This window comes from Oncorhynchus mykiss, chromosome 15 (genome assembly GCF_013265735.2).
Source record: "Oncorhynchus mykiss isolate Arlee chromosome 15, USDA_OmykA_1.1, whole genome shotgun sequence".
In the NCBI taxonomy this organism is placed as follows: Eukaryota; Metazoa; Chordata; class Actinopteri; order Salmoniformes; family Salmonidae; genus Oncorhynchus; species Oncorhynchus mykiss.
Genome location: NC_048579.1, coordinates 66,806,295 through 66,829,539, shown reverse-complemented (window position 1 = coordinate 66,829,539; position 23,245 = coordinate 66,806,295). Strand labels below are relative to the sequence as shown.

At 41.3% G+C, this 23,245-nt stretch overlaps 1 protein-coding gene across 4 annotated transcripts in view; it reads left to right on the top strand.

Moving 5' to 3' along the window:
- LOC110490781 (tetraspanin-11) overlaps positions 1-21,131 on the top strand; it is a 111,653-nt gene extending 90,522 nt beyond the window's left edge. For all 4 annotated transcript variants that reach the window (XM_036945022.1, XM_036945024.1, XM_036945023.1 and 1 more), the window contains exons 8-9: positions 16,358-16,480; positions 19,252-21,131. In XM_036945022.1, the coding sequence (XP_036800917.1) occupies positions 16,358-16,435 (78 nt within the window). In that variant the 3' untranslated portion in view covers positions 16,436-16,480; positions 19,252-21,131. The remainder of the gene's footprint in view (positions 1-16,357; positions 16,481-19,251) is intronic.
- Positions 21,132-23,245: the final 2,114 nt, after the last annotated feature.

Genomic DNA, 23,245 nt, shown 5'->3' with positions numbered 1-23,245 from the left:
TATAACCCTAACCCTTCTCAGCAGTATCGTAACGTTTCTGATCGATATAACCCTAACCCTTCTCAGCAGTATCGTAACGTTTCTGATCGATATAACCCTTCTCAGCAGTATCGTAACGTTTCTGATTGATATAACCCTTCTCAGCAGTATCGTAACGTTTCTGATCGATATAACCCTAACCCTTCTCAGCAGTATCGTAACGTTTCTGATTGATATAACCCTTCTCAGCAGTATCGTAACGTTTCTGATCGATATAACCCTAACCCTTCTCAGCAGTATTGTAACGTTTCTGATTGATATAACCCTTCTCAGCAGTATCGTAACGTTTCTGATCGATATAACCCTAACCCTTCTCAGCAGTATCGTAACGTTTCTGATCGATATAACCCTAACCCTTCTCAGCAGTATTGTAACGTTTCTGATCGATATAACCCTAACCCTTCTCAGCAGTATCGTAACGTTTCTGATCGATATAACCCTTCTCAGCAGTATTGTAACGTTTCTGATCGATATAACCCTTCTCAGCAGTATCGTAACGTTTCTGATCGATATAACCCTTCTCAGCAGTATCGTAACGTTTCTGATTGATATAACCCTAACCCTTCTCAGCAGTATCGTAACGTTTCTGATCGATATAACCCTTCTCAGCAGTATCGTAACGTTTCTGATCGATATAACCCTTCTCAGCAGTATCGTAACGTTTCTGATCGATATAACTCTAACCCTTCTCAGCAGTATCGTAACGTTTCTGATCGATATAACCCTAACCCTTCTCAGCAGTATCGTAACGTTTCTGATTGATATAACCCTTCTCAGCAGTATCGCAACGTTTCTGATCGATATAACCCTAACCCTTCTCAGCAGTATCGTAACGTTTATGATCGATATAACCCTAACCCTTCTCAGCAGTATCGTAACGTTTCTGATTGATATAACCCTTCTCAGCAGTATCGTAACGTTTCTGATCGATATAACCCTAACCCTTCTCAGCAGTATCGTAACGTTTCTGATCGATATAACCCTAACCCTTCTCAGCAGTATCGTAACGTTTCTGATCGATATAACCCTTCTCAGCAGTATCGTAACGTTTCTGATCGATATAACCCTAACCCTTCTCAGCAGTATCGTAACGTTTCTGATTGATATAACCCTAACCTTTCTCAGCAGTATCGTAACGTTTCTGATCGATATAACCCTGACCCTTCTCAGCAGTATCGTAACGTTTCTGATCGATATAACCCTAACCCTTCTCAGCAGTATCGTAACGTTTCTGATCGATATAACCCTTCTCAGCAGTATCGTAACGTTTCTGATCGATATAACCCTTCTCAGCAGTATCGTAACGTTTCTGATCGATATAACCCTAAACCTTCTCAGCAGTATCGTAACGTTTCTGATCGATATAACCCTTCTCAGCAGTATCGTAACGTTTCTGATCGATATAACCCTTCTCAGCAGTATCGTAACGTTTCTGATCGATATAACCCTTCTCAGCAGTATCGTAACGTTTCTGATCGATATAACCCTAACCCTTCTCAGCAGTATCGTAACGTTTCTGATCGATATAACCCTTCTCAGCAGTATCGTAACGTTTCTGATCGATATAACCCTAACCCTTCTCAGCAGTATTGTAACGTTTCTGATCGATATAACCCTAACCCTTCTCAGCAGTATCGTAACGTTTCTGATCGATATAACCCTAACCCTTCTCAGCAGTATCGTAACGTTTCTGATCGATATAACCCTTCTCAGCAGTATCGTAACGTTTCTGATCGATATAACCCTTCTCAGCAGTATCGTAACGTTTCTGATCGATATAACCCTAACCCTTCTCAGCAGTATCGTAACGTTTCTGATCGATATAACCCTAACCCTTCTCAGCAGTATTGTAACGTTTCTGATTGATATAACCCTTCTCAGCAGTATCGTAACGTTTCTGATCGATATAACCCTTCTCAGCAGTATCGTAACGTTTCTGATCGATATAACCCTAACCCTTCTCAGCAGTATCGTAACGTTTCTGATCGATATAACCCTTCTCAGCAGTATCGTAACGTTTCTGATCGATATAACCCTTCTCAGCAGTATCGTAACGTTTCTGATTGATATAAACCTTCTCAGCAGTATCGTAACGTTTCTGATTGATATAACCCTTCTCAGCAGTATCGTAACATTTCTGATTGATATAACCCTTCTCAGCAGTATCGTAACGTTTCTGATCGATATAACCCTAACCCTTCTCAGCAGTATCGTAACGTTTCTGATCGATATAACCCTAACCCTTCTCAGCAGTATCGTAACGTTTCTGATTGATATAACCCTTCTCAGCAGTATCGCAACGTTTCTGATCGATATAACCCTAACCCTTCTCAGCAGTATCGTAACGTTTCTGATCGATATAACCCTAACCCTTCTCAGCAGTATCGTAACGTTTCTGATTGATATAACCCTTCTCAGCAGTATCGTAACGTTTCTGATCGATATAACCCTAACCCTTCTCAGCAGTATCGTAACGTTTCTGATCGATATAACCCTAACCCTTCTCAGCAGTATTGTAACGTTTCTGATCGATATAACCCTTCTCAGCAGTATCGTAACGTTTCTGATCGATATAACCCTTCTCAGCAGTATCGTAACGTTTCTGATCGATATAACCCTAACCCTTCTCAGCAGTATCGTAACGTTTCTGATTGATATAACCCTAACCTTTCTCAGCAGTATCGTAACGTTTCTGATCGATATAACCCTGACCCTTCTCAGCAGTATCGTAACGTTTCTGATCGATATAACCCTAACCCTTCTCAGCAGTATCGTAACGTTTCTGATCGATATAACCCTTCTCAACAGTATCGTAACGTTTCTGATCGATATAACCCTTCTCAGCAGTATCGTAACGTTTCTGATCGATATAACCCTAAACCTTCTCAGCAGTATCGTAACGTTTCTGATCGATATAACCCTTCTCAGCAGTATCGTAACGTTTCTGATCGATATAACCCTTCTCAGCAGTATCGTAACGTTTCTGATCGATATAACCCTTCTCAGCAGTATCGTAACGTTTCTGATCGATATAACCCTAACCCTTCTCAGCAGTATCGTAACGTTTCTGATCGATATAACCCTTCTCAGCAGTATCGTAACGTTTCTGATCGATATAACCCTAACCCTTCTCAGCAGTATTGTAACGTTTCTGATCGATATAACCCTAACCCTTCTCAGCAGTATCGTAACGTTTCTGATCGATATAACCCTAACCCTTCTCAGCAGTATCGTAACGTTTCTGATCGATATAACCCTTCTCAGCAGTATCGTAACGTTTCTGATCGATATAACCCTTCTCAGCAGTATCGTAACGTTTCTGATCGATATAACCCTAACCCTTCTCAGCAGTATCGTAACGTTTCTGATCGATATAACCCTAACCCTTCTCAGCAGTATTGTAACGTTTCTGATTGATATAACCCTTCTCAGCAGTATCGTAACGTTTCTGATCGATATAACCCTTCTCAGCAGTATCGTAACGTTTCTGATCGATATAACCCTAACCCTTCTCAGCAGTATCGTAACGTTTCTGATCGATATAACCCTTCTCAGCAGTATCGTAACGTTTCTGATCGATATAACCCTTCTCAGCAGTATCGTAACGTTTCTGATTGATATAAACCTTCTCAGCAGTATCGTAACGTTTCTGATTGATATAACCCTTCTCAGCAGTATCGTAACATTTCTGATTGATATAACCCTTCTCAGCAGTATCGTAACGTTTCTGATCGATATAACCCTAACCCTTCTCAGCAGTATCGTAACGTTTCTGATCGATATAACCCTAACCCTTCTCAGCAGTATTGTAACGTTTCTGATTGATATAACCCTTCTCAGCAGTATTGTAACGTTTCTGATCGATATAACCCTAACCCTTCTCAGCAGTATCGTAACGTTTCTGATCGATATAACCCTAACCCTTCTCAGCAGTATCGTAACGTTTCTGATCGATATAACCCTTCTCAGCAGTATCGTAACGTTTCTGATTGATATAACCCTTCTCAGCAGTATCGTAACGTTTCTGATCGATATAACCCTAACCCTTCTCAGCAGTATCGTAACGTTTCTGATTGATATAACCCTTCTCAGCAGTATCGTAACGTTTCTGATCGATATAACCCTAACCCTTCTCAGCAGTATTGTAACGTTTCTGATTGATATAACCCTTCTCAGCAGTATCGTAACGTTTCTGATCGATATAACCCTAACCCTTCTCAGCAGTATCGTGAAGTTTCTGATCGATATAACCCTAACCCTTCTCAGCAGTATTGTAACGTTTCTGATCGATATAACCCTAACCCTTCTCAGCAGTATCGTAACGTTTCTGATCGATATAACCCTTCTCAGCAGTATTGTAACGTTTCTGATCGATATAACCCTTCTCAGCAGTATCGTAACGTTTCTGATCGATATAACCCTTCTCAGCAGTATCGTAACGTTTCTGATTGATATAACCCTAACCCTTCTCAGCAGTATCGTAACGTTTCTGATCGATATAACCCTTCTCAGCAGTATCGTAACGTTTCTGATCGATATAACCCTTCTCAGCAGTATCGTAACGTTTCTGATCGATATAACTCTAACCCTTCTCAGCAGTATCGTAACGTTTCTGATCGATATAACCCTAACCCTTCTCAGCAGTATCGTAACGTTTCTGATTGATATAACCCTTCTCAGCAGTATCGCAACGTTTCTGATCGATATAACCCTAACCCTTCTCAGCAGTATCGTAACGTTTATGATCGATATAACCCTAACCCTTCTCAGCAGTATCGTAACGTTTCTGATTGATATAACCCTTCTCAGCAGTATCGTAACGTTTCTGATCGATATAACCCTAACCCTTCTCAGCAGTATCGTAACGTTTCTGATCGATATAACCCTAACCCTTCTCAGCAGTATCGTAACGTTTCTGATCGATATAACCCTTCTCAGCAGTATCGTAACGTTTCTGATCGATATAACCCTAACCCTTCTCAGCAGTATCGTAACGTTTCTGATTGATATAACCCTAACCTTTCTCAGCAGTATCGTAACGTTTCTGATCGATATAACCCTGACCCTTCTCAGCAGTATCGTAACGTTTCTGATCGATATAACCCTAACCCTTCTCAGCAGTATCGTAACGTTTCTGATCGATATAACCCTTCTCAGCAGTATCGTAACGTTTCTGATCGATATAACCCTTCTCAGCAGTATCGTAACGTTTCTGATCGATATAACCCTAAACCTTCTCAGCAGTATCGTAACGTTTCTGATCGATATAACCCTTCTCAGCAGTATCGTAACGTTTCTGATCGATATAACCCTTCTCAGCAGTATCGTAACGTTTCTGATCGATATAACCCTTCTCAGCAGTATCGTAACGTTTCTGATCGATATAACCCTAACCCTTCTCAGCAGTATCGTAACGTTTCTGATCGATATAACCCTTCTCAGCAGTATCGTAACGTTTCTGATCGATATAACCCTAACCCTTCTCAGCAGTATTGTAACGTTTCTGATCGATATAACCCTAACCCTTCTCAGCAGTATCGTAACGTTTCTGATCGATATAACCCTAACCCTTCTCAGCAGTATCGTAACGTTTCTGATCGATATAACCCTTCTCAGCAGTATCGTAACGTTTCTGATCGATATAACCCTAACCCTTCTCAGCAGTATCGTAACGTTTCTGATCGATATAACCCTAACCCTTCTCAGCAGTATCGTAACGTTTCTGATCGATATAACCCTAACCCTTCTCAGCAGTATTGTAACGTTTCTGATCGATATAACCCTTCTCAGCAGTATCGTAACGTTTCTGATCGATATAACCCTTCTCAGCAGTATCGTAACGTTTCTGATCGATATAACCCTAACCCTTCTCAGCAGTATCGTAACGTTTCTGATTGATATAACCCTAACCTTTCTCAGCAGTATCGTAACGTTTCTGATCGATATAACCCTGACCCTTCTCAGCAGTATCGTAACGTTTCTGATCGATATAACCCTAACCCTTCTCAGCAGTATCGTAACGTTTCTGATCGATATAACCCTTCTCAACAGTATCGTAACGTTTCTGATCGATATAACCCTTCTCAGCAGTATCGTAACGTTTCTGATCGATATAACCCTAAACCTTCTCAGCAGTATCGTAACGTTTCTGATCGATATAACCCTTCTCAGCAGTATCGTAACGTTTCTGATCGATATAACCCTTCTCAGCAGTATCGTAACGTTTCTGATCGATATAACCCTTCTCAGCAGTATCGTAACGTTTCTGATCGATATAACCCTAACCCTTCTCAGCAGTATCGTAACGTTTCTGATCGATATAACCCTTCTCAGCAGTATCGTAACGTTTCTGATCGATATAACCCTAACCCTTCTCAGCAGTATTGTAACGTTTCTGATCGATATAACCCTAACCCTTCTCAGCAGTATCGTAACGTTTCTGATCGATATAACCCTAACCCTTCTCAGCAGTATCGTAACGTTTCTGATCGATATAACCCTTCTCAGCAGTATCGTAACGTTTCTGATCGATATAACCCTTCTCAGCAGTATCGTAACGTTTCTGATCGATATAACCCTAACCCTTCTCAGCAGTATCGTAACGTTTCTGATCGATATAACCCTAACCCTTCTCAGCAGTATTGTAACGTTTCTGATTGATATAACCCTTCTCAGCAGTATCGTAACGTTTCTGATCGATATAACCCTTCTCAGCAGTATCGTAACGTTTCTGATCGATATAACCCTAACCCTTCTCAGCAGTATCGTAACGTTTCTGATCGATATAACCCTTCTCAGCAGTATCGTAACGTTTCTGATCGATATAACCCTTCTCAGCAGTATCGTAACGTTTCTGATTGATATAAACCTTCTCAGCAGTATCGTAACGTTTCTGATTGATATAACCCTTCTCAGCAGTATCGTAACATTTCTGATTGATATAACCCTTCTCAGCAGTATCGTAACGTTTCTGATCGATATAACCCTAACCCTTCTCAGCAGTATCGTAACGTTTCTGATCGATATAACCCTAACCCTTCTCAGCAGTATTGTAACGTTTCTGATTGATATAACCCTTCTCAGCAGTATTGTAACGTTTCTGATCGATATAACCCTAACCCTTCTCAGCAGTATCGTAACGTTTCTGATCGATATAACCCTAACCCTTCTCAGCAGTATCGTAACGTTTCTGATCGATATAACCCTTCTCAGCAGTATCGTAACGTTTCTGATTGATATAACCCTTCTCAGCAGTATCGTAACGTTTCTGATCGATATAACCCTAACCCTTCTCAGCAGTATCGTAACGTTTCTGATTGATATAACCCTTCTCAGCAGTATCGTAACGTTTCTGATCGATATAACCCTAACCCTTCTCAGCAGTATTGTAACGTTTCTGATTGATATAACCCTTCTCAGCAGTATCGTAACGTTTCTGATCGATATAACCCTAACCCTTCTCAGCAGTATCGTGAAGTTTCTGATCGATATAACCCTAACCCTTCTCAGCAGTATTGTAACGTTTCTGATCGATATAACCCTAACCCTTCTCAGCAGTATCGTAACGTTTCTGATCGATATAACCCTTCTCAGCAGTATTGTAACGTTTCTGATCGATATAACCCTTCTCAGCAGTATCGTAACGTTTCTGATCGATATAACCCTTCTCAGCAGTATCGTAACGTTTCTGATTGATATAACCCTAACCCTTCTCAGCAGTATCGTAACGTTTCTGATCGATATAACCCTTCTCAGCAGTATCGTAACGTTTCTGATCGATATAACCCTTCTCAGCAGTATCGTAACGTTTCTGATCGATATAACTCTAACCCTTCTCAGCAGTATCGTAACGTTTCTGATCGATATAACCCTAACCCTTCTCAGCAGTATCGTAACGTTTCTGATTGATATAACCCTTCTCAGCAGTATCGCAACGTTTCTGATCGATATAACCCTAACCCTTCTCAGCAGTATCGTAACGTTTATGATCGATATAACCCTAACCCTTCTCAGCAGTATCGTAACGTTTCTGATTGATATAACCCTTCTCAGCAGTATCGTAACGTTTCTGATCGATATAACCCTAACCCTTCTCAGCAGTATCGTAACGTTTCTGATCGATATAACCCTAACCCTTCTCAGCAGTATCGTAACGTTTCTGATCGATATAACCCTTCTCAGCAGTATCGTAACGTTTCTGATCGATATAACCCTAACCCTTCTCAGCAGTATCGTAACGTTTCTGATTGATATAACCCTAACCTTTCTCAGCAGTATCGTAACGTTTCTGATCGATATAACCCTGACCCTTCTCAGCAGTATCGTAACGTTTCTGATCGATATAACCCTAACCCTTCTCAGCAGTATCGTAACGTTTCTGATCGATATAACCCTTCTCAGCAGTATCGTAACGTTTCTGATCGATATAACCCTTCTCAGCAGTATCGTAACGTTTCTGATCGATATAACCCTAAACCTTCTCAGCAGTATCGTAACGTTTCTGATCGATATAACCCTTCTCAGCAGTATCGTAACGTTTCTGATCGATATAACCCTTCTCAGCAGTATCGTAACGTTTCTGATCGATATAACCCTTCTCAGCAGTATCGTAACGTTTCTGATCGATATAACCCTAACCCTTCTCAGCAGTATCGTAACGTTTCTGATCGATATAACCCTTCTCAGCAGTATCGTAACGTTTCTGATCGATATAACCCTAACCCTTCTCAGCAGTATTGTAACGTTTCTGATCGATATAACCCTAACCCTTCTCAGCAGTATCGTAACGTTTCTGATCGATATAACCCTAACCCTTCTCAGCAGTATCGTAACGTTTCTGATCGATATAACCCTTCTCAGCAGTATCGTAACGTTTCTGATCGATATAACCCTTCTCAGCAGTATCGTAACGTTTCTGATCGATATAACCCTAACCCTTCTCAGCAGTATCGTAACGTTTCTGATCGATATAACCCTAACCCTTCTCAGCAGTATTGTAACGTTTCTGATTGATATAACCCTTCTCAGCAGTATCGTAACATTTCTGATCGATATAACCCTTCTCAGCAGTATCGTAACGTTTCTGATCGATATAACCCTAACCCTTCTCAGCAGTATCGTAACGTTTCTGATCGATATAACCCTTCTCAGCAGTATCGTAACGTTTCTGATCGATATAACCCTTCTCAGCAGTATCGTAACGTTTCTGATTGATATAAACCTTCTCAGCAGTATCGTAACGTTTCTGATTGATATAACCCTTCTCAGCAGTATCGTAACATTTCTGATTGATATAACCCTTCTCAGCAGTATCGTAACGTTTCTGATCGATATAACCCTAACCCTTCTCAGCAGTATCGTAACGTTTCTGATCGATATAACCCTAACCCTTCTCAGCAGTATTGTAACATTTCTGATTGATATAACCCTTCTCAGCAGTATCGTAACGTTTCTGATCGATATAACCCTAACCCTTCTCAGCAGTATCGTAACGTTTCTGATCGATATAACCCTGACCCTTCTCAGCAGTATCGTAACGTTTCTGATCGATATAACCCTAACCCTTCTCAGCAGTATCGTAACGTTTCTGATCGATATAACCCTTCTCAGCAGTATCGTAACGTTTCTGATCGATATAACCCTTCTCAGCAGTATCGTAACGTTTCTGATCGATATAACCCTAAACCTTCTCAGCAGTATCGTAACGTTTCTGATCGATATAACCCTTCTCAGCAGTATCGTAACGTTTCTGATCGATATAACCCTTCTCAGCAGTATCGTAACGTTTCTGATCGATATAACCCTTCTCAGCAGTATCGTAACGTTTCTGATCGATATAACCCTAACCCTTCTCAGCAGTATCGTAACGTTTCTGATCGATATAACCCTTCTCAGCAGTATCGTAACGTTTCTGATCGATATAACCCTAACCCTTCTCAGCAGTATTGTAACGTTTCTGATCGATATAACCCTAACCCTTCTCAGCAGTGTCGTAACGTTTCTGATCGATATAACCCTAACCCTTCTCAGCAGTATCGTAACGTTTCTGATCGATATAACCCTTCTCAGCAGTATCGTAACGTTTCTGATCGATATAACCCTTCTCAGCAGTATCGTAACGTTTCTGATCGATATAACCCTAACCCTTCTCAGCAGTATCGTAACGTTTCTGATCGATATAACCCTAACCCTTCTCAGCAGTATTGTAACGTTTCTGATTGATATAACCCTTCTCAGCAGTATCGTAACATTTCTGATCGATATAACCCTTCTCAGCAGTATCGTAACGTTTCTGATCGATATAACCCTAACCCTTCTCAGCAGTATCGTAACGTTTCTGATCGATATAACCCTTCTCAGCAGTATCGTAACGTTTCTGATCGATATAACCCTTCTCAGCAGTATCGTAACGTTTCTGATTGATATAAACCTTCTCAGCAGTATCGTAACGTTTCTGATTGATATAACCCTTCTCAGCAGTATCGTAACATTTCTGATTGATATAACCCTTCTCAGCAGTATCGTAACGTTTCTGATCGATATAACCCTAACCCTTCTCAGCAGTATCGTAACGTTTCTGATCGATATAACCCTAACCCTTCTCAGCAGTATTGTAACGTTTCTGATTGATATAACCCTTCTCAGCAGTATTGTAACGTTTCTGATCGATATAACCCTAACCCTTCTCAGCAGTATCGTAACGTTTCTGATCGATATAACCCTAACCCTTCTCAGCAGTATCGTAACGTTTCTGATCGATATAACCCTTCTCAGCAGTATCGTAACGTTTCTGATTGATATAACCCTTCTCAGCAGTATCGTAACGTTTCTGATCGATATAACCCTAACCCTTCTCAGCAGTATCGTAACGTTTCTGATTGATATAACCCTTCTCAGCAGTATCGTAACGTTTCTGATCGATATAACCCTAACCCTTCTCAGCAGTATCGTAACGTTTCTGATCGATATAACCCTGACCCTTCTCAGCAGTATCGTAACGTTTCTGATCGATATAACCCTAACCCTTCTCAGCAGTATCGTAACGTTTCTGATCGATATAACCCTTCTCAGCAGTATCGTAACGTTTCTGATCGATATAACCCTTCTCAGCAGTATCGTAACGTTTCTGATCGATATAACCCTAAACCTTCTCAGCAGTATCGTAACGTTTCTGATCGATATAACCCTTCTCAGCAGTATCGTAACGTTTCTGATCGATATAACCCTTCTCAGCAGTATCGTAACGTTTCTGATCGATATAACCCTTCTCAGCAGTATCGTAACGTTTCTGATCGATATAACCCTAACCCTTCTCAGCAGTATCGTAACGTTTCTGATCGATATAACCCTTCTCAGCAGTATCGTAACGTTTCTGATCGATATAACCCTAACCCTTCTCAGCAGTATTGTAACGTTTCTGATCGATATAACCCTAACCCTTCTCAGCAGTGTCGTAACGTTTCTGATCGATATAACCCTAACCCTTCTCAGCAGTATCGTAACGTTTCTGATCGATATAACCCTTCTCAGCAGTATCGTAACGTTTCTGATCGATATAACCCTTCTCAGCAGTATCGTAACGTTTCTGATCGATATAACCCTAACCCTTCTCAGCAGTATCGTAACGTTTCTGATCGATATAACCCTAACCCTTCTCAGCAGTATTGTAACGTTTCTGATTGATATAACCCTTCTCAGCAGTATCGTAACATTTCTGATCGATATAACCCTTCTCAGCAGTATCGTAACGTTTCTGATCGATATAACCCTAACCCTTCTCAGCAGTATCGTAACGTTTCTGATCGATATAACCCTTCTCAGCAGTATCGTAACGTTTCTGATCGATATAACCCTTCTCAGCAGTATCGTAACGTTTCTGATTGATATAAACCTTCTCAGCAGTATCGTAACGTTTCTGATTGATATAACCCTTCTCAGCAGTATCGTAACATTTCTGATTGATATAACCCTTCTCAGCAGTATCGTAACGTTTCTGATCGATATAACCCTAACCCTTCTCAGCAGTATCGTAACGTTTCTGATCGATATAACCCTAACCCTTCTCAGCAGTATTGTAACGTTTCTGATTGATATAACCCTTCTCAGCAGTATTGTAACGTTTCTGATCGATATAACCCTAACCCTTCTCAGCAGTATCGTAACGTTTCTGATCGATATAACCCTAACCCTTCTCAGCAGTATCGTAACGTTTCTGATCGATATAACCCTTCTCAGCAGTATCGTAACGTTTCTGATTGATATAACCCTTCTCAGCAGTATCGTAACGTTTCTGATCGATATAACCCTAACCCTTCTCAGCAGTATCGTAACGTTTCTGATTGATATAACCCTTCTCAGCAGTATCGTAACGTTTCTGATCGATATAACCCTAACCCTTCTCAGCAGTATCGTAACGTTTCTGATTGATATAACCCTTCTCAGCAGTATCGTAACGTTTCTGATCGATATAACTCTAACCCTTCTCAGCAGTATCGTAACGTTTCTGATCGATATAACCCTAACCCTTCTCAGCAGTATCGTAACGTTTCTGATTGATATAACCCTAACCCTTCTCAGCAGTATCGTAACGTTTCTGATCGATATAACCCTTCTCAGCAGTATCGTAACGTTTCTGATCGATATAACTCTAACCCTTCTCAGCAGTATCGTAACGTTTCTGATCGATATAACTCTAACCCTTCTCAGCAGTATCGTAACGTTTCTGATCGATATAACCCTTCTCAGCAGTATCGTAACGTTTCTGATCGATATAACCCTAACCCTTCTCAGCAGTATCGTAACGTTTCTGATTGATATAACCCTAACCCTTCTCAGCAGTATCGTAACGTTTCTGATCGATATAACCCTAACCCTTCTCAGCAGTATCGTAACGTTTCTGATCGATATAACCCTTCTCAGCAGTATCGTAACGTTTCTGATTGATATAACCCTTCTCAGCAGTATCGTAACGTTTCTGATCGATATAACCCTTCTCAGCAGTATCGTAACGTTTCTGATCGATATAACCCTAACCCTTCTCAGCAGTATCGTAACGTTTCTGATTGATATAACCCTAAACCTTCTCAGCAGTATCGTAACGTTTCTTATTTATATAACCCTTCTCAGCAGTATCGTAACGTTTCTGATTTATATAATCCTTCTCAGCAGTATCGTAACGTTTCTGATCGATATAACCCTTCTCAGCAGTATCGTAACGTTTCTGATCGATATAACCCTAACCCTTCTCAGCAGTATCGTAACGTTTCTGATCGATATAACCCTAACCCTTCTCAGCAGTATCGTAACGTTTCTGATCGATATAACCCTTCTCAGCAGTATTGTAACGTTTCTGATCGATATAACCCTAACCCTTCTCAGCAGTATCGTAACGTTTCTGATCGATATAACCCTAACCCTTCTCAGCAGTATCGTAACGTTTCTGATCGATATAACCCTTCTCAGCAGTATCGTAACGTTTCTGATCGATATAACCCTTCTCAGCAGTATCGTAACGTTTCTGATCGATATAACCCTAACCCTTCTCAGCATTATCGTAACGTTTCAGATCGATATAACCCTTCTCAGCAGTATCGTAACGTTTCTGATCGATATAACTCTAACCCTTCTCAGCAGTATCGTAACGTTTCTGATCGATATAACCCTTCTCAGCAGTATCGTAACGTTTCTGATCGATATAACCCTAACCCTTCTCAGCAGTATTGTAACGTTTCTGATCGATATAACCCTAACCCTTCTCAGCAGTATCGTAACGTTTCTGATCGATATAACCCTTCTCAGCAGTATCGTAACGTTTCTGATCGATATAACCCTAACCCTTCTCAGCAGTATCGTGACGTTTCTGATCGATATAACCCTTCTCAGCAGTATCGTAACGTTTCTGATCGATATAACCCTAACCCTTCTCAGCAGTATCGTAACGTTTCTGATTGATATAACCCTTCTCAGCAGTATCGTAACGTTTCTGATTGATATAACCCTTCTCAGCAGTATCGTAACGTTTCTGATCGATATAACCCTTCTCAGCAGTATCGTAACGTCTCTGATTGATATAACCCTTCTCAGCAGTATCGTAACGTTTCTGATCGATATAACCCTTCTCAGCAGTATCGTAACGTTTCTGATCGATATAACCCTTCTCAGCAGTATCGTAACGTTTCTGATCGATATAACCCTTCTCAGCAGTATCGTAACGTTTCTGATCGATATAACCCTAACCCTTCTCAGCAGTATCGTAACGTTTCTGATCGATATAACCCTTCTCAGCAGTATCGTAACGTTTCTGATTGATATAACCCTTCTCAGCAGTATCGTAACGTTTCTGATTGATATAACCCTTCTCAGCAGTATCATAACGTTTCTGATCGATATAACCCTTCTCAGCAGTATCGTAACGTTTCTGATTGATATAACCCTTCTCAGCAGTATCATAACGTTTCTGATCGATATAACCCTTCTCAGCAGTATCGTAACGTTTCTGATCGATATAACCCTAACCCTTCTCAGCAGTATCGTAACGTTTCTGATCGATATAACCCTTCTCAGCAGTATCGTAACGTTTCTGATCGATATAACCCTTCTCAGCAGTATCGTAACGTTTCTGATCGATATAACCCTTCTCAGCAGTATCATAACGTTTCTGATTGATATAACCCTTCTCAGCAGTATCGTAACGTTTCTGATTGATATAACCCTGACCCTTCTCAGCAGTATCGTAACGTTTCTGATTGATATAACCCTAACCCTTCTCAGCAGTATCGTAACGTTTCTGATTGATATAACCCTTCTCAGCAGTATCGTAACGTTTCTGATCGATATAACCCTGACCCTTCTCAGCAGTATCGTAACGTTTCTGATTGATATAACCCTTCTCAGCAGTATCGCAACGTTTCTGATCGATATAACCCTTCTCAGCAGTATCGTAACGTTTCTGATCGATATAACCCTAACCCTTCTCAGCAGTATTGTAACGTTTCTGATCGATATAACCCTAACCCTTCTCAGCAGTATCGTAACGTTTCTGATCGATATAACCCTTCTCAGCAGTATCGTAACGTTTCTGATCGATATAACCCTAACCCAAACAATTTAATAACTGAAATAGTCATAGTCTCTGTGTCAACTGTTCCTCTCTGTCTTTAATAACTGAAATAGTCATAGTCTCTGTGTCAACTGTTCCTCTGTCTTTAATAACTGAAATAGTCATAGTCTCTGTGTCAACTGTTCCTCTCTGTCTTTAATAACTGAAATAGTCATAGTCTCTGTGTCAACTGTTCCTCTCTGTCTTTAATAACTGAAATAGTCATAGTCTCTGTGTCAACTGTTCCTCTCTGTCTTTAATAACTGAAATAGTCATAGTCTCTGTGTCAACTGTTCCTCTCTGTCTTTAATAACTGAAATAGTCATAGTCTCTGTGTCAACTGTTCCTCTCTGTCTTTAATAACTGAAATAGTCATAGTCTCTGTGTCAACTGTTCCTCTGTCTTTAATAACTGAAATAGTCATAGTCTCTGTGTCAACTGTTCCTCTCTGTCTTTAATAACTGAAATAGTCATAGTCTCTGTGTTAACTGTTCCTCTGTCTTTAATAACTGAAATAGTCATAGTCTCTGTGTCAACTGTTCCTATGTCTTTAATAACTGAAATAGTCATAGTCTCTGTGTCAACTGTTCCTCTGTCTTTAATAACTGAAATAGTCATAGTCTCTGTGTCAACTGTTCCTCTGTCTTTAATAACTGAAATAGTCATAGTCTCTGTGTCAACTGTTCCTCTCTGTCTTTAATAACTGAAATAGTCATAGTCTCTGTGTCAACTGTTCCTCTCTGTCTTTAATAACTGAAATAGTCATAGTCTCTGTGTCAACTGTTCCTCTCTGTCTTTAATAACTGAAATAGTCATAGTCTCTGTGTCAACTGTTCCTATGTCTTTAATAACTGAAATAGTCATAGTCTCTGTGTCAACTGTTCCTATGTCTTTAATAACTTAAATAGTCATAGTCTCTGTGTCAACTGTTCCTCTCTGTCTTTAATAACTGAAATAGTCATAGTCTCTGTAGCTTTGTTCTTAGTTTGGTTGTAATTACGCTAATCAATTTAGACTCAATCCTCTTTCAGTGTTCCCCCCCTATACTTTGTCTAATATAGGTCACTAACCCCTCTGTGTGTGTATGTGTGTTTATCTCTATGTATGTCTGTGTGTATGCATGTGTGTGTTTACGTTTGTGTCTATGTATGTCTGTATGTGCGTGTATTTCTTTGTGTGTGTGTGTGCGTATGTCTGTTTGTGTGTGTGTGACCTCTATAGCTGGCCGGGGCCATGTTGACGGCCTGCTTTATCTATCTGCTGTATAAAGAAGAGGAGGAGGACTTCTCTGCCGTGTGATTGGCTAAGCCTCTGTCTGGTCACACTCAGTGGGGACGGGACAAGGTTGGAGGGCATTGTTGGAAATGTGTTCTGTGTGTGTGTCTATTTCTTCATTTTTGTGATTGTGTCTTTTGTGTTTTTGTGTAGATATGTGTTGTCTGCATGTTTGTGTGTGTGCGCACTCGTGCATGTGTGTGTGCGCGAGTGTGTGCATGCGGGTGTCTCTGTGTGTGTGCGCGCACGTGCGTGCGTGTGTGTGTCTCTGTTTGTATGTGTGTGTGTGTGAAGAAGACAAAGAGACAGTTGATCAGAGATCATGCATGCTATATTGCCTGGCCTATGCTTTATTCTCGGTACCACCGAGCAACGCCCACCCCAATAGGGACACCAGGCTGACCGCCACATGCATGTTGACCTTTGACCTTTGCATGGCTGAAAGGTCTTGACAACATTATCCACAATCCAAGGACAAACAAACAGTTCACTGAAGTGCTTCCACAGACTAGACTATGAGATTAATGCCCACAGATAAACGCGAATGACAGCTGTGCTGGACCAGATTTGAAAGAAACCCTTACAATACATTTCTCATCATCTGAGATTGGGTAATAATAAGAAAAGAGGACACTGCTAAATGTATTCTTCATGATTTCTTTCTTCATAGTTTCTTATGATTGCAGCACATCACTTATTTCTTGTCACTGTCTTCACCTGCCACGTTGAAACTACTTTCTATATATTCCTTGTCATTCCAAATGCTAAACTAACGAGCAGAAAGGAAGTTTAGCACATTCTGTCCTCCATCCTCTGTCTCCTTCTCCTTGCTTCTGTCTCCTCCTTCCTCCCTCCCTCCTCCCTCCGGCTGCTCCTCCCTCCTCCTCCCTCCGGCTGCTCCTCCCCCTCCGGCTGCTCCTCCCTCCTCCTCCCTCCTCCTCCCTCCGGCTGCTCCTCCCTCCTCCGTTTCCTCCTTGATCCCCTGTCTCCTCCTCCTCCCTCCTCCTCCCTCCTCCTCCCTCCTCCCTCCGGCTGCTCCTCCCTCCTCCGTTTCCTCCTTGATCCCCTGTCTCCTCCTCCTCGTCCCTCCTCCTCCCTCCTCCCTCCTCCATTTCCTCCTTGATCCCCTGTCTCCTCGTCCCTCCTCCCTCCTCCTCCCTCCTCCCTCCGGCTGCTCCTCCCTCCTCCTCCCTCCTCCCTCCTCCGTTTCCTCCTTGATCCCCTGTCTCCTCGACCCTCCTTCTCCCTCCTCCCTCCTCCTCCCTCCTCCCTCCGGCTGCTCCTCCCTCCTCCTCCCTCCGGCTGCTCCTCCCTCCTCCTCCCTCCTCCGTTTCCTCCTTGATCCCCTGTCTCCTCCCTCCTCCGTTTCCTCCTTGATCCCCTGTCTCCTCCTCCCTCCTCCTCCCTCCTCCGTCTCTTCCTTTTCCAGCTCCCTCCATCTCTCTGTGAGTTGTGAGTTTCATTCTCTACCTCCTCACTCTGTCATCTGAATTCTCAGTGGTGCTGGCAGGGTTAGAGGCATCGTAAAACCGCCCTGAGTGCCGAGCCGCCAAGGCCTTCTTTGAGGAATCTACTCCCCATGTTGTGACCCCGGTCGATAATACCCTCAGAGAGGAGAAGACTTGCAGGGGGGCCGTTGATTGAATCTCAGCCCTCCTCTGTTTGTCGTTTGTCATCCGTCATACACGCGCACACACACACACACACACACACACACACACACACACACACACACACACACACACACACACACACACACACACACACACCACACACCCGTCCAGCGAATGTGCCTCATCTAAGTCCTAACCTCTCAGCCTTTTCCCTGTGTATTACTGTAACTCTGCTGTTGTCTCACAGATCAATGAGACCTTTCATATCCCCTATACCTTAATAGTGATGACGTGGGATGATCTTGTTAGAAATAAGGACAGTTTAATGCTTTTGGCAGAGTGAAAGCACAAGTGTGTGTGTGTGTGTGTGTGTGTGTTGCTATGTTGTGTGCGTCAAGACCTGTTGTATCCTCCCATTTCTTCTCTACCTTAATCTCATCTTATTGATGTCGGCTTCTTCATCCAAACAAGCGCCAACTAAAGCTCTCTGACCGTCCTGCCGCTGGCTGAAAATGACTTATTGTTCTCAGATCAACCAAAGTACCTACACAGGTCTGTTGTATCCCAGCATCACTTCACTTCTTTCTTTTTCCTACACACAAACGTATTCATAGGATCTTAAAGCAGTCCAACTCACAAGTGGAGCTTTGAAGTAACTTTATAGAATACTTAAGGAGAAGAAATATCAAGTGGGAGAATTTGGAGTGCACTAGGCAAAATGTTTTGCATCACAAACCTCCAAAATGCCACACTCCTTGTGTCCATAGACTCCTTTCTAAGTATTTACATATGTTACATTCATAATTTGTTATTTCTTATTATTTTAAACGCCTCACAGAAAATGACAAAAACATCATAAAACATGCTTCACTTTGTAAAACATTTTCCCTCAGTTTAATCATGTGATTTTTAGTAGATTAATTATTAATGGATTATAACACTACATTATGGTTTTGAGAACATTGGCAGGGCTTCAGAGAGAAATGTCCTTTGAAAAATGGAAGTTGCTAAATGAATGTTTGTTCACAGATTATCTCTCTCCAGTAACAGTCATAGTGGGAGCTTTAACATTCACCACAGGCCCAATTACACCACTGCTGCAAGAATGGCTGCTCGGCACTCCTGTTCCCATAGTAACCACACACGTCCTCATGCTATTCCACTATGCTACCATGACGACTCACCTTTACCCTTGATTGACCTTCACAACAATTGTGTGTGTTTCAGATCTGTGGGATGGTGTTCACATGCTGCTTACACAGAAGGATTAAGTTGGATCCTTACTGAACCCTACCGTCAAGCCCCCCCAACACCATCCTGCCTCATGGGCCAGGGAGCAACGATGCCTGCTGAACACTCAACCTTGACCTCTAACCCCTCCTAACCTCTGAACCTTACGATCCAACCCTGCCTGGACCTTCCTGGATCCTTCTGCACCCCTCCCTTGGCTTGGATGCATGCATAGCCCCCCCCCCCTCTCAAAGACAAGGCCAATGAAGAAGAGATGATTTGGTATTATGGTATTGTTATTTTCTGTAGGTAACCTACTGCTGTTTATGTAAGGTAGCTCTTACTGTATGTTGTCAATACAGTCAAATCCTTACTGTAGATTTCACAACATTCCACACAACTGGAAGGCAACCCGAAGTGGTTGTGACTGAGAATCAAGTGTACTGTACACACTCTCATGGCGTTGCTGCTTACGAAGGGTTATTCAGTTAGTGCTATATCCAGTGTGTCACGGATGTGGCCCCCAACGTGCCTCTGTCATTGTTTTATCACGTATTCTTTGATAGCAATGTTACACCAATGTAATGGTTCACCACAAAGGGAATCCCATGGTCATCGATGTTTGATCTACGTCACAAAGAAAACAATCATGAGTTGATTGATATCCACAGAATAATCAAGCAGAAATGGGGAAAACCTATACTTGATATGAATGAAAATAGCACTAAACGCTGCTAAGAGTAACGTTGCAGCATTTCTGAATGTGTTGCCTCCGTAGTTTGACTAACACATCTGGTTCTGTGTTGTATGCTATGCTAAAGGTGTTGATATCGGCAAAATCGCCTCTCTTGCAGTACCATATAAACCTACCACTCATCTTTCAATACCAGGACCAGTTGACTTGTTTTACGACCACTTTTATTATGCTGGAGAAACATGTTGTGATTTACTACTGATACAGGGTCAGATCTTTCTCTGTCACGCTACTGGTTAAGATTAGGATTCAGGGGTTATGGGTGACTTCTAGTTGAACAGGAGAGGTTTGAACTGTCATGAGTCAGTCCTCTCCTCTGGTGTGGGTTAGTATCCCCATCCAGTGGTAGATATTGGTATATACTCCTGTGCAGTGCTCCTGTAGTATTCTGTGTAAGGTTGCAAAATTTGGAGAACTTTCAATAAATTCCCTGGTTTTCCAGAAATCCTGTTTGGGGGATTCCGGATTGTCTGCTTATGTCTTACACGTTTCCACAAGAGGACACTTTCAAAGAGAGCATTCATTGGCTTGACTATTGTCAAGGACACATTCAAATAGTATTGGTTGTCCATTACCAAGATAGGACATGGGTCTTTGTTTTTTAGGAGTGCTGGTAATTCAGCTGACCAGTTCCAGTTGATACAATGACAACAATCCTTTGTCAAAGTTCTATGGATGTTTTGCTGTTTTCCAAGACATGTAGACCCTTATACAGATGGTATTTGTTCTATTCCTCCTAGTGACCAACAGAAAGCTGTTCTTGTTGTTCATGTATTTTTCTAATCGAAATGGGTCAAAATATGATATAACATTATAGTATGTTTAATATAAAATATCTAATAAAACATATATGATCTGGGCTCTTTCTATACTGTAGACTGTAGTAATCAAAGTATGCCTTTGTCTGTTTAACAACAATGTCATACTAGCTTTTGAATTGATGTTGATGGTAGTCTTTAACCAGATAGACTTTATTTGTGTTTCCTACATCATTCAGTGGTTTGGTATTATTATTCCCTGCCGGTCTCTTTGCATCAAGGTCTTGAATGTTTTGTTACAGTATATGACTATTGCTACTTTAAGACATCATAAAATGTTGATATTTAAACTCTGAGATATGAAGGTTATACGTGCACAGACCATGTTTGAAAGAAGTGCATATGGATGGGCACATTCATCTTCAGCGACATGTAGTCGATCTTTTAAGAGTGGTGCAAGGTAAACAAATCTGTCAATGTGCCCTTGAGCAAGGCACTTTACCCCAATTGCTCCTGTAAGTCTCTCTGGATAAGAGCGTCTGCTAAATGACTACAATGGAAATGTTTGTCAAAGCTGATGTGACAATGGTATTGGGATGCACTGTGTGACTTGTTCTATACAATATGACTACATACATGGTTTCTAAACCTTACTCAATAAATATAATACTATATTACTGAATATTTATATGATTATTTATTAATGTTGTGGAAGATTGTGGTTGGGTTGAATCGTCTAGTTGTGGTGGATATAGTGTATGTTATGGTGATATGTTGTCACTAGGTGGAGACAAAGTTGTGCCCCTGACAAGCATTTGAAGGTAATCATCCCAGGATGTTTTGTCTTCCTCAGTTCCTGTATGGATTTATCAGTTAGTTAGAAAATGTTCATGTTTATTACCACTTCCGTTAACCTGTTAACAGGTTATTTTTCACAGCACAAAAAGTACATCCTTCAAATCTAAACTTAAAAGCCATGATCATTGTTTCTCTGTTATATTCAACTATTCTCCTAACCTTGTACAACCATAGCTCAGAGGTAATCAGTCTGGTAATACAAGGCTACTATTCTCCTAACCTTGTACAACCATAGCTCAGAGGTAATCAGTCTGGTAATACAAGGCTACTATTCTCCTAACCTCGTACAACCATAGCTCAGAGGTAATCAGTCTGGTAATACAAGGCTACTATTCTCCTAACCTCGTACAACCATAGCTCAGAGGTAATCAGTCTGGTAATACAAGGCTACTATTCTCCTAACCTTGTACAACCATAGCTCAGAGGTAATCAGTCTGGTAATACAAGGCTACTATTCTCCATCAATCTTACAGTAGTGATGCTTCACTATGCTTGCTGACTGTATTTGCACTTATGCCAACTAAATACCCTCAACTCAATACACCGTTATGTACACATACAAGAGTGCTGTGGCCATAGTACACATACAAGAGTGCTGTGGCCATAGTACACATACAAGAGTGCTGTGGCCATAGTACACATACAAGAGTGCTGTGGCCATAGTACACATACAAGAGTGCTGTGGCCATAGTACACATACAAGAGTGCTGTGGCCATAGTACACATACAAGAGTGCTGTGGCCATAGTACACATACAAGAGTGCTGTGGCCATAGTACACATACAAGAGTGCTGTGGCCATAGCAGGATTCATCTGTAGGTTAATGGTATTACCATATGACTGTGGATGTGTCCCAAAATTCTTTAATAGCTCCCTTGCCTTATTTGGTTTCTTTCACAACCACTGATCTGAAATGACATGTTAAGTGAGTGCATTGTGACGCAGTGTGATCCAATGCTTTAATATCTCAGTAAGGGAAGGACGCAAGGAGAGGAAGACATTTTAGAGTGTTGGGAGACAGTCCAAGACATCAGTCGGTTAGGGAAGGAGATGAGGAAGGGGAGCCAGTTTAGAGTGTTGGGACATAGTCCAAGACATGGGGCCAGGGGAGTCTGTCAGTCTGTCAGTACTTCCATCTCCATCAGCAAGCAGAGGATGGCTCCTATTTCCACAGCATGTCACACACACCCTGGAGTGAGGGTGTACATGCATGCATAAACACCTACTGTAAACACACACACACTGATAGAGCTTACAAACACACAGACACACCCACATGAAAAAAACATTCAGTTTTACTATACAGTATTTACTATAGAATAATACAGAATACTACAGTTTACTATAGAATAATACATTATTTACTATATAATTTTGTAGTATACTATAGTAAATACTACAGTATACTACAGACCTCAAAAACACTACAGTAAATATGACAGGAATGTCCACAAAACATTACAGTAAATACTATAGTAAAGTCTGCAGAAACAGTGAAGTGAATCCTACAGTAAAGTCCGCAAAAACTACTGTAAATACTATAGTATTTAGCCGTAGTATACTATAGTATATTTTAATGTGGACACACACATATTGTACACACACACACACACACACACAC